Source organism: Ictalurus furcatus, chromosome 9 (assembly GCF_023375685.1).
Source record: "Ictalurus furcatus strain D&B chromosome 9, Billie_1.0, whole genome shotgun sequence".
NCBI lineage: Eukaryota > Metazoa > Chordata > Actinopteri > Siluriformes > Ictaluridae > Ictalurus > Ictalurus furcatus.
This window is the reverse complement of record NC_071263.1, coordinates 11,691,447-11,704,250: the sequence shown is the minus strand read 5'-3', so window position 1 is coordinate 11,704,250 and position 12,804 is coordinate 11,691,447. Positions and strand designations below refer to the sequence as shown.

The following is a 12,804-nucleotide window of genomic DNA, read 5'->3' as shown; positions in this document are numbered from 1 at the left end:
CTACAATGGGCATGTCCGCATTAGAACTGGACCATGGAACAGTGGAAGAAGGTGGCCTAGTCTGATGAATCATGTTTTCTTTTACATCATGTGGATGGCCAGGTGCATGTGTGTCACTTACAACTATGGGAAGAAGGCAAGTCGGCAGAAGCAGTGTGATGCTCTGGGCAATGTTCTGATGTTCAAGATGTTGACTTGGCCTCCAAAGTCCCCAAATCTGAATCCGATTGAGCATCTGTGGGATGTGTTGGACAAACAAGTCTGATCGATGAAGGTCCCACTTACAACTTACAGGATTTAAAGGATATGATGTTAACGTCTTGGTGTCAGATACCACAGCACACCTTCAGAGGTCTTGTGGAGTCCATGCCTCGATGGGTTAGAGCTGTGTTGGTGGCATAAGGGAGACCTATACAACATTAGGCAGGTGCTTTTAATGTTATGGCTGATCGGAGTATTTGTCCTGTCTTGATGTTTTCTGATAATATCTGCTATTACATTTCTACATCATATGCATGTATAAACGTGCAAACGTGGTTGGCCATTTGCAACGTCAGTCAGGCAGCCTCTTTCTGTGACAGTGGGTGGTTCTTGTCCACTTTTGGTGACAGCACCAGGCTCTCTAGAGAAAGGCAGAGGCCCATCTTCTGAGTCGATCCCTTTGGCAATGTGTTTTTATGAGTATTATTTTTTTTCAGGAATTATTGGAAGTAATAGGAAACCTGGTGCCTTGTCTAAGTTGCTGGTGAACATTAATATCTAGAGTTCATGTGTGTGCTGTTGGTGTCTCAGCAGGAGGAGCAGGTGTTCACCTGAGAACGGTTTCTATCCTGTTTTTGTGAGCACGGGCATCTTTTGTTGTAGACCAGTAAATATTTATTACAATGAAAAGCTTGTAGCAAACACTAAGCTCTGTTTGATGTGTGGGTAGGGCTGCACAATTAATCAAATATCGATAACGATTACGATTTTGACCGCCCACGATTAAATGAACCTGATCGACTGCAATGTTGACGTTTAAAGTTCATCCTCCGCTCATAAAAAACTCCGCTGCAGATCAAATCAAGCGTTTCCTAAACTTACAGCCAATCACATCGAGCGGCGGAGGGATGACATAATTTTGTAATGCCAAACGCGGAAAAGGAGTTAGCATTTTAGCGCTCGAGTAGCCAGTTTCGCTGTGAGCTCCAGCGCTTGCGTGAGGGGAAATCATGATGCTAAATGGCACTACAGAGGTTGTCGGGGACATTAAACCTCATCACGCCGAACAGGAAAAAACTTTGCAGATAAACTCAGGGCTCTACAGTGCGACCATTTCATTCGCGTTTGCGACTGACAAGTACTTTGTGCGACTGAATAAATGTTTATTCACACCGGTGCGAGTGACCTATTCGGAGCTGTATAATACAACTGGAATAAAAACTACAGGAAGTCCAAAATGCATCTAGAAATATAGATAAAAATAAATATAATAACTTCATAAAATATAAATAAAATGAGAAATGAAACAATGTTTAATTACTATGGGTTGCATTTAATATCAATTTGACATTAAGCTTAGTTCGCTTTTTCATTAGAAAGCTATTAGCCTTTTTCCTAATATGGATCATGTTTGTGTTAGTCTACTTTGAATTAGGACTCTTTATTGTTTAAGATATTTAAAAATAAATATTTTATGCTTGTTTATCAATTAACCAACAGTATTTCTCATTGCTATTATTTTAATTCAATTAACAGTGACCATGAGCAGAGAGCTTACATTTAACTATTTATGACAGACCTCCTGATTAAAGTTTAAATTAAAAAAAAATTGGTATCTGGATCGGTTTCAGTCGTAAAAATCCTGATCGGTGCGTCCCTAATGAACACCATTAAACTAAAGCGCTTTGCATCTGACGGGTAAATGAACTCACCCAATCACATCCTATATGAGATTATTCAGATATATACACAATATACACCGAGTGGTTCGAGAACTGACTCCAGCCCAGAACCATGACAGTGGAAAATGTCTAGCTTTAAATATATTTAAGAGGAGCAAAATTCAAAAACTGAACATTGATGTTTATTGTATTTGTTTACAAGGTGGAACAGGTTAACGGTGTTTTTTTTTTACATACAGTCTGTAAAATTAACTGAAATTATTACATTTAGTTTATCAGAAGGTAAATTAATTTGTCATGGCTCATACTATGTTCCTAAATTCTGTTATAATTGACCAGCTCAAGTTTTCTCATGCCTACTTGTGTGTTATATTGTGGTACATTAATGTTACCATCTCTAAAAATAATAATAATAATAATAATAATAATAATAATAATAATAATAATAATAATAAAAACTTCAACTGTGCTCCTAAATTTTTGTAATTAGGTTCACAAGTGCTCCTAAAAGAAACTGTCTTGTGTCTCTCCTCCTGTAAACACTGTTATTGCCTTTTCTGCATTCGCCTGAATTGTTTTCATCTGGTTGCATATTGTTATATTTGATCACATATTTTCATTTGGTTGATGGCATTTTTATTTTGACTCATCCTATACTTTGGGTACTATTTTATTTATGTTTTGCTTCTATGAGATGATGCACTTTAAGGACCAGTCTAATTTGATGCAAAGATTTGTACATTAGCAGGTATGTAGCAAAACATGGAGGTGAAAGCAGCGGTCAGTTTATTTAAATGTGAAAGTGCAATAAAAATATGATGTCCCTAAAATCAATGAATAATCGTGATAAATAATCGAGATCTCAATATTGATCAAAATAATCGGGATTATCATTTTGGCCATAATCGTGCAGCCCTATGTGTGGGTCAATTTCTCCCATGTACATGTAAGTGAACATGTGTGGATTAGGGAAGTGGGAGGGTCATGTGGTTGTATCTTGGTGGGATAGTAACAAGGATAGTAAAATCTGATAGTTTTGACCTTGTGGGAACATTTGGCAGGTCCCCATGAGGACATTTTTTTTTTTTAACTAAAAGAGGTAAAGACACTAATAATGTCAGTGGAAGGTCCTGACAAGGATAGTAAGACATGTGTGTGTGTGTGTGTGTGTGTGTGTGTGTGTGTTTTTACATCCAGTAACACACACATACACACAGTAAATGTGTCAGCAGAGTTACCAGGTTATAATAAGGACAGTATTTAATCCCCTTCTGTGTAGTTAATAGGGGAACCTTGACACACACACATCTCTCTCTCTCTCTCTCTCTCTCTCTCATTACTACTGCAGTCACGGACGACAAGAAATGTTACACAGCGTGCCACTTAATGTAATGTTTTTAACGTAAACCATGTTAGTAGAAGGTGAACTTTTTGTAAATAAAGAGCTATTTGCTTGTTTATTATATATTCTTATATATTATGTAAGGAATATACTGTTATAGCACTGTTAGCTAGCTCTAGGTGTTCTATGGGGATACACAGTATATGATGATACTGTAGTATGTGACATTGGCATTATTACAAAATTAAATGATAAATCTAGGCATAGCAAGGCCCACCTCATTGGACAGCACATGCATAGTGAGATCAGTATATATTGATGATGGGTGCTTGCTATGACCTAGAGAATGTCTGAGAGAAACAGGGTATAGGCCTAAAATATGAATAGCAATAAAAAAAACAAAACAAAGGATAATATTAATTGTATTCAAATGACAGTATTACATTATCTCATTCGGAGAAAAAGTAGCATTACCGGGACAAAACAAACACTTCATTTGCTTGTACCTACTTTGTAATTACTTTTTTTTCCTCAATATATTTGAGAATTTGCCTTGTTCCCACAGGGACTGTGTATGAAATACAAAGTTCTGTGTTCACAAAGTAGGCCGTGTGGCTCACACTTGGGTTATGTTCAGGCTTGCTAAAGTAGTTGTTTTTCTTTGTACCATCCTAGTTGATCTACAGAAATGCTGCTAAAACCAATTTACATGTCTTGCATATTTATCACATCAAAAAGAACTATTAATAGCTCATGTTTTCCAAGAGTATATTATTTTTCAGAAGAACAAGGCCAGAGATGTTGTTATAACCCATATGTAGGATAGCTGAACAGAACACTGGACCATTTCTGCAGCGTCCTAGATAAAAAAAAAGATTGTATAAGATGGTAAATGTATTGGGTTCTTTGAGCTGATTGTAATGAAGGGTTATAAGCCCAAAGTTTTGCAACATACAATGGAGTCCAAAGGTCTGTGTGCACTAGTGAAAATGCTTCTATTTTGCATTCTTTTCTAATTTAATACAGCAAGTTTAATTACAAATTATATTATTGACAACAACTTGAGTGAAAAGTGGTTTGAAATATTTACATGAGTTTCTTAGTATTTAGTATGTCCCATTTTGGTTTAATGACAGCATGCACTCAAGCTGGCACGGACTCCACAAGTTTGTGCAAAAACCTGTGATCCATTTTTGATCAAATCCACCGGAGTGTCATCTGAACACAAGCTTCAGTAGAAGGCATGAGGAAAATCTGACCTTTGTACAAAGCAGTGAACTTGGTCAATATCACACATTTGATAACATTTAAATGGGGACCTAGAAATAGTGCTGAATATTAAATATTCAAGATATTGAACATTTGCTTTCTTTCTTTTAAATATTGTGATATTCTAATTCTGTTTTTCCTTAGCAGGGATTTATTAGACAAGCAGTCAGTGGAGATCATCTGAAATAAATCAGTGTGTCAGTGGCAGTGGGTGGAGGTGCAGGTTTAGACCCCAGTCTGTAGATTCATAACCCAACATTCATAGCTCACATTTTCAGCTTAAAACTTGAACCAAAAGATGCTGTATATACAGTACCTTTATGATAGCATTCTGTTTTGATCATGGAACAATGTGACATGTGCAGTACTGTGTTTCAGTGAGTAAAATGTTCCTGTTGAAGTGCCAGTTTTTACTGTGGACATTTATGTTCCCCCAAGGACCTCTGTGATAAAAGGCTTTCACACATACAACCTTTCTGTGTGTGTGTGTGTGTGTGTGACGACAAAACCTTACTCACCCACATCACAACGCAGGCCAGTGAACCTTTCTTAAACCTTTTAAAACAGAGTTTATTAACAGTGACACAAACTACCATGGCCTTTGTTAACATCTTTTCCATTTGAACTAAATTTACAGTGTACAAGTGATATTGTTGTCTCAGGGGAGCAAGCAACATTATTGTGGTCCACTTTAACCTTCTCATTTCATTCATTTATTCATCACAGCATAAAGCATTGTTAGGTGAATTCTGCATTAACAATGAATGTTACAAGGTTTTATTTCATTGCTATGAAACACCAACAATCTGGAATTTTTTATATAGTTGTGATTGTACAGCCATTGGATATCCCACTCCTTTTTTTGAGAACAGCTTTATGTGCTATTTTCCCCTCAGAATGCGACAAACTGAGGAAAGATGGCTTTCGTAGTTCCCAGTACTACTCTCAAGGCCCAACATTCTCCTCACCCCTCCTATCTGATGGTGATGGGCAACTGGACCAAGATGAAATGGAGAAGAAAAATAAGGTATACTTCTTAAGTACACTTATAGCCACTCTGAGTTCCAAATACAGTACCTAAACAGTGCTATGGCCTACCTGTCAAAACTACACAAAATTAGGTAAAATTAGGAATAGCTAATATGAGCTGATTTATTACTACTACTGTAATAACTACTTATTACCACTGTCAGTAGTGTATAAAGATATGGAATACGTTAGACATTAATCTCATGCTTAATAGGGGCCAAAACCTAATTCAAAGGACACAACACTAATCTTGTAAATAAATAAATAGTATTCATTGTATAACAGATGGTAATTCCTTTATTAGCATTTAAAAAAAACAAACAAACAAACAAACAAAAAAAAACTGTTTTTTGACTAAATGCTGTTGTTGTTTACAACTAACTCATTCCCACCATGTACATGACAGACCAGTAATCTAAAATATCTAGTTTTATTGCATTCAGGTGCAGTTTAAAACTGAATACCTGGATTATGTGTTAAATTAGACACCATAACTGTCTATAAACTAGAACACTATAACCATAACTAATTATTAGGGTTTTTTGAGAGAGAGAGAGAGAGAGAGAGAGAGAGAGAGAGAGAGAGAGAGAGAGAGAAGCATCCTGATGTTATAGTAGATGTCAATAAACATAAGCAACTTGTTTCCAGATTTTTTGCCTTCGAACTTGAACCCTTTGTGTAAAACATTATTTTGTACTGCCCTCTAGTGGAGCACATTGGCAGTCATATTAGTAAATGTAAACCTTCGTATACATTGTACTTCTAAAGCCAATTCCATATTTGAGATTTTAATCTCATATTTAAAAATATATATTTTTTTTGTTTGTATTTGTTTTGTTTGTTTATTTGTTTGGTGACATTTATTTTTGTTTTCCTCTCATCAAGCAGTCTAGAATACTAGACTGTTTGCCAGAGTCTTGCCTCTCTTTCTGCTGTCACTTGAAACCTTGCAGAAAAAAGGTATAGTTCTTGTTGGCACTAGGCTCTGATAGCACTGTGTTCATGTCTGAGAAAGGGTAGATCCTCATCCTTACAAAAAAAAAAAAAAACCCACCTTTTAGCTGCTTCATGCAATAGTCTAGCATCCAGTACTTGTGTAGACATCATTCAATAGATTTAAACGTTTGCCTTTTAAAAACAAACAAAAGTCATTATTTACATATTCATTATAATGCTACCTTGTGTACAGTGTGTACATTCTCTGAATTAACTGAACATCACAATGTGACTGTCTATGCCAGTTCAAACATGTTATTAACCATTTATTGTTTACAGTCAGCTCCAGAATTATTAACACTCTTCATAAATATGGGTAAAAATGCTTATGAAAAATGTCTCTGTGGTTAATTATCTTAATCACGCACTCAAAATATGTATGAAATCTAACCTTTAATTGAAGTACATTTATTCTAAGAGAGCAAAATACCCTTATCAAAATCTCTGTTTCTCTCAGGTATAAATACGAGGTAATACATAGCCCAATTTTCCTTAGTAATTGATCAACATGTGTATGCCAGAGGGTTTAGGAACTCTTAAGCAGTCATCCATACCTTCCTGTTTCACTGGGGTATAAATATGAGGTAATACAGAGGCCAAAACTACAAAAATTAAATGAGACAAAAGTGTGTTGACTTTCATAAAACAGACAGTTAGGGCAATAATTAAGACGGTTAAAACAACCGGATCTTGCGACCTGCCGAGAAGAGAATGCAAGTCTGTTTTAAACTCCATGCATTGAGGAGGATGGTTAGAGAGTCACCAGTTTTGGGGTCACCAATTCTCCAAATATACAGTTAGACACCACCTCCATTCCAACAAACTATTTGAAAAGAGTGCCAGAAGAAAACCTTTTCTTTCATCTAAACACAAATATAAGCAACGCAACTGGAGTTATCTAGACACTACTGGAACTGGTTTCTATGGTCAGACAAAAATAAAGGTTTTTGAAAACAAACATTCAACATGGTTTAGAGTAAAAAAATAATAAATAAATAAATAAAATAAAAGGATAGTTATACATTGTAAAAAGAGAACATAATCCTACTGTTAAGTAAGGTGGAGAATCTGTTATGATGTGGAGCTGTTTTCCTCCCAAGGCTCTGACATCATGTAGTCCATAATGATTTGAAATAAGAATCTGTCTTCCTCTGCCAAGAAGCTACAACTGTGTCATGGTTGGATCTTCCAGTGGGAAAATGATCCAATGGCACAATGAGCACAGGATCAAGCTTTGGACTTGGTGTTTTCAGTCCCCTGATGTAAACCCCATGGAAAAGCAGTGATATAAACTGAAGAGGGGTGTCTACCAGAGAGGACAGTGGCACCTGGAGGACGTGGAGAAATTCTTCATTTAGGAGTGTGTCAGATTTAAGTGCCAATAAGTCTGGAGCCGACTGTATTATATTTCTGGAAAAAGCTAATCTAAGTGAACTTAGAAACATACAAGAGTGATGTCAGCATATTAATAGAAGGTTTATATTTTGAGTAGTTAATTCTGTTCCATAACAACCAGTGTGGACTCAGTGTGAAGCAGCCATTGTAACATTGAGATCAAATTAGCATGAATAATTTAGAGACCTATGCCAGAGCTTGCTGCACTGAGGAATATTACATTTACAATTTAGTCTCCCGTCCAAACAGAGTTCAAGAGGTGGCTACGGTTACTTTTCTCCTGTTTTTTTTTATTTTTTTTTAAGCTTTTTGATTGAGCAAATCTGGAAAATGACCAAGTATGATTCAATTTCCTTCTCTGGACACAGACTCAGTCACCAGACAGTTCACAGTTGTGTGAACCGCAAGTATGAGTGTATGTGTTGTGTTCAGTCATCAGAGACGTCAGCTGAAGAAGAGAAGCTGGTATACTCCTTCAGGCCACAGACCCCTCTGCTGGATAACACCAGTGATATAAACAACCATGACAGCTGGAGTAAATGTTTGCCTTTACCAACACCAGAGGAGAAGATGAGGCAGCAAGCACAGTCTGTGACCACTGACCTTGTCCCCATCAACATCACAGGTACAGTATTTCAATGCAATATTCTTGAAACATTTCTGCCAGTTATTGGTGTTTGAATTCATTCTATACTATAAAGAAAATCTTGGAAAAATCTCCATTGCTTTGGGTTCAGTAACTGTAAAAACTAAGCATCAATTTACTTTAACTTGCTTGCTATAACTTGCTTGCTTTTGCCACCTTATAACAGGAGAGAACTTTGATCGGCAGGCGAGTTTTCGTCGTACCATAATCAACACTGACACTATAATACGAAGGTCGAAGAGGGTGAAACGAAGGAAGACGATAACAGGGGTTCCAGACAACATCAAAAGAGAATTAGGTGTTACAATCTGAAATGTTGTCTATTAGAAGTCATTAACTATATGTATTTTGTTCTTTCTTTCTTTGTTTTGATAAATACTAAACATTTCTCCCACCGATTTAATAACAGTTTTTGCTCTGTGTTTATTTTACAAATAAAATATTCATAGTTAAGTAGAATTTGTTAGCACATTGTGAGCTTTTTAATTAAGTCTAGTATTTTGTTTTAAGACAGAATGTCAGACAGACCCTTAATAATACTTGGATATAACATCAGTCATACTTACAGAATCATATCAAACACAGACAAGTATGAAATCCTTCATTACATCTAACAGACCATGTAGGACTATTCATTACCATGTGTTAAACTGCATGTTTAAACCTAGCTTCTGTTTATTTTACTGAATTATAGTAGACAGTAAAGACTTTGCATGACACAAACTAATCTGACATGTCTTTACTACTCTCCTTACAGCAAACAATGGACAAACTGGCAACAGAACTCCGTCCATGTACACAACAGGCCAATACTCCACCCTTGGCCATGTAGAGAGCATTAACTCTTCTCTCAAGCATTTAGTGACCCGTGACTCTGGCTGCCAGACAGACGACTTAAAGATTGTACCCCCCTCAATGCGTAGAATCCGTTCACAGAGGGGCCATGGCATTACTACTCAAATGGCAAACATCTCTCTGTCATCTTCTGGTAGCATCTCCAACACGAGTGACTGCAATGGTGCTATCTGTACTCCTCATCTTAATGCCAATGACCAAGGCTTTCACAGTCTGCCTCGTCAGGGTGCTCGAATTTGTCTTCAAAATCTCGAGGCCAATTGCAGCAGTTCTCCATACTTACTGGTCTCTGGCTCCACAAGCTCCTTACCCTACCAGGTTACCATGCAACATGCCAGCCCAGACACACAGCACATGTCTGATTTAAGAAAAAATACATCATACAGTTCCAGTTCTGATGAATTTCATTCTTTCCAGAATCAATGTCATAATGCAAATTCAGACTACATGGTTTCCAATCACAGTAGTAGCACATCCTCCTTGAATGCTGGTATTGTTTTGCAGAATGCCATAAACCTTAGTTCTGTCTACTCATCACAAAGCTTTGACACAGAAGAGTCACCATTACCTTCTATATCAGCTTGTCCCTCTGACCACCCGTTCAGTAGCAGTGGTACCTCTTGTTCTGCTAGCTCCTGCTGCCAGTCTCCAGCCTCCCTCCACATGGCTACAGAGTCCCAATGTAGTACCCTTGATGGAAGGAACTGTAGTCCCAGTGGTGTCTGTGAAAACTCTGACATCTCAGAGAGCAACATTCATTGCTGCAGCACACTGACCACTGAACATTGGACAATGAACCAGTGTACCTCAAGCTGTTCCTCATCCATCAGTAATGTTTTTAATAGTCTGGAACATTCACCCAAAAAGACAGATGCCACCACGTTGTTTCCTGTTGATACCGAGAGATGCTGTACTTCTATGCATTTGGCACCAGATTGCAAATCATACAGTCATGGTTGCATCAACAAAGCAGGTAATACAATATACAATTTTTATGAGTGCAGGGAGCACCACAGTCAAGAAGACCGTGCAAGCCTGCATAGTAATCATTCTCTAACTCGCAGCATTTCCCTGCGGAAAGCCAAAAAGCCCCCACTCCCTCCCAAAAGAACTGACTCATTGCAACGCAAACCGCAGAGAAAACCATACCACAACGAGAAGCTCCTTAATGAACAACTGATCTCCAATCTCCATGAATCCCTGAAAAGTCATAGTGCCTCATTCTCTGGCAAGATGCCCTTCAGTGGATTAGAGGATTCTTGGGTACTGGGTCCCAGAAGCCAGAGCTCAGTTAGTATAGCAAGCAGTGGAATGTCAGCACCAGCTGCTGTGTGTCCAACCACACCCACACACAGTGACAGCAGCAGTCAGCATTCAGAATACAATGAGTCATGGGACTTTCACATGGATTTTCCCCGCTCATGCTCTGAACATGGGCCATCCTCTCAAATTATGAGGCCTGTACTTACCAAAGAGAATTCAAGAGGCTCAGACAGTAATGGAATTCCATTAACTGCCTGCATCAAGACTGGGATGAATTCCAATATGGCTGCATCGCCAGACAAATTCCAACTTATGACTTCACCATCTAGTGGTTATTCGAGTCAGTCCATTACCCCAACTGCAGGTACCCCAGTAACATCACTTCTGAGAGCCAAATCTTCAGCAGGAAGGCCCAAACCAAAAGTCCCAGAGAGGAAGTCATCACTGCGGTCCTCAGTTTCCTCTTACTCTACAACCCTGTCTTCAAACACATCAGATTCTGTCAAGAGCCTTCCAACACCTCCACCTCTGCCTAAAACATTGCCTGGTTTAGTCACCCTTCAGTCTAATTCAACTAGCCCTATGCCCAGTTTTGTTACATCCAGTGTATCCCCAATCACAGCAGTACCATCTCCTTTGGCTATAAGCTCTGCTTCTGAGGAAAAGCAAAGTTCTCCCCCAGGGTCATATACAATACCAGAGGAATTAAATACCAGAGGATGTAAAACATCCATAAGCTTTTGTCCTGACTCTCCTCCTCCTACATCAGAAGTCTCTTCTCCTCCGATGCTGATTAAAAATAAAATGAGCCCTCTACCACTTCCACCACCTCCTCCACTTCCACTTTCATCAAGTGTTCACAAGCAGCCTCTTACCCCACCTTTACCTGGGACAGGTCTTCAAGCAGTGACCATTTTAAAAGCAACAAATTCACCTATATCTTTGGATAGAATCAAAAATGGAAAAGAACTAAACTCTGGGCAATCTGACAAACATGCAAGACATGAGAGGCCAGTAATTACTGCCCAAGCTCTTCAGAGGGTACAGCTCCGACCAATAAAGCTTATGAAATTGGAAAATATTTTCACAGATATCATTACAACAGTGTGTGGGCCAGAAAACCAAGAACATAACAAGGAGCCCAGAACTAGTACAGACAAACCTGTAGAAATAGAGATAGTCAAAAATGTTAATAAATCTGACTCTGTCCATCCAGCTTCTGTTTTACTTGAACCAGTCAGAAATACCCATTCTAGTGAGAACATTCTAGAGCTTTCACTTGACACTGGACCTCTAAGTACAACTCCTGCCTACTCCAATGTTCTACAGTCCACACCTACTCCATGTACATCGAATGGTACACTCCAGGATCAGAGGTCTCTAATATCACCTAAAAAGTCCAATCACTCTCTGATTATGCCACCTATCTTGCACCAACCTGCTTTGAACGGCCTTGAACTTAGTGAAGTTACTGGCTCAGCAATGTCTTTAGAGCCAGAGACCGTAAACAGTACATCTCTGACAGACACTGTTAATCAGCAGGAGATTTCACTACAACTAGAGTTTGAATTTGAGATTGATTCTCAGAATTCTACTCCTGTGAGTCCAAGAAGACACTCACTCAGCAGTGACATCTCCTCAGACAGTCTGACTGACCCTCAACTCACTCGCCTTACTCTCAGTGACCAAGACATGGGATTGTGTGATAAAGCCCTTGCGCTAAATGATGATAAAGGCATTACAGATGATAGTTTAAGTAGCAGCTCAGGATCGGTAATCTTCAAAGAGGAAGAAAGTGACGAAAATGGTGAGATTCTTAAATGGGTTCATGTAATATTCTATTGTGTTTCAATAATGTGATCCTAATTGACAACATAACCGATCTTCTCTTATAATGGCATAGAGTAGAAATTAACACAATTACCCCAAATCTCACTGTGTGTCTATTTTTATTCACTACATCAGTCTCATCACTGTGTTAATCCTCCACCATTTTCCAATGCCTTTTCATGTGATATATGACTGAAACAATTAATTATCCCTTATGCATATGTTTTCAGTAAACCTTTTTGGCTATATTATTAGGAAGGATGGAATTGGGAAGAACCACATGGGTTAATGGATAC

At 38.2% G+C, this 12,804-nt stretch overlaps 1 protein-coding gene across 4 annotated transcripts in view; it reads left to right on the top strand.

Moving 5' to 3' along the window:
* The window catches only part of nhsl1a (NHS-like 1a), a 63,680-nt gene that overhangs the window by 46,108 nt on the left and 4,768 nt on the right, over positions 1–12,804 (top strand). For all 4 annotated transcript variants that reach the window (XM_053632054.1, XM_053632055.1, XM_053632056.1 and 1 more), the window contains exons 3-6: positions 5,391–5,521; positions 8,347–8,539; positions 8,727–8,858; positions 9,318–12,485. In XM_053632054.1, the coding sequence (XP_053488029.1) occupies positions 5,391–5,521; positions 8,347–8,539; positions 8,727–8,858; positions 9,318–12,485 (3,624 nt within the window). The remainder of the gene's footprint in view (positions 1–5,390; positions 5,522–8,346; positions 8,540–8,726; positions 8,859–9,317; positions 12,486–12,804) is intronic.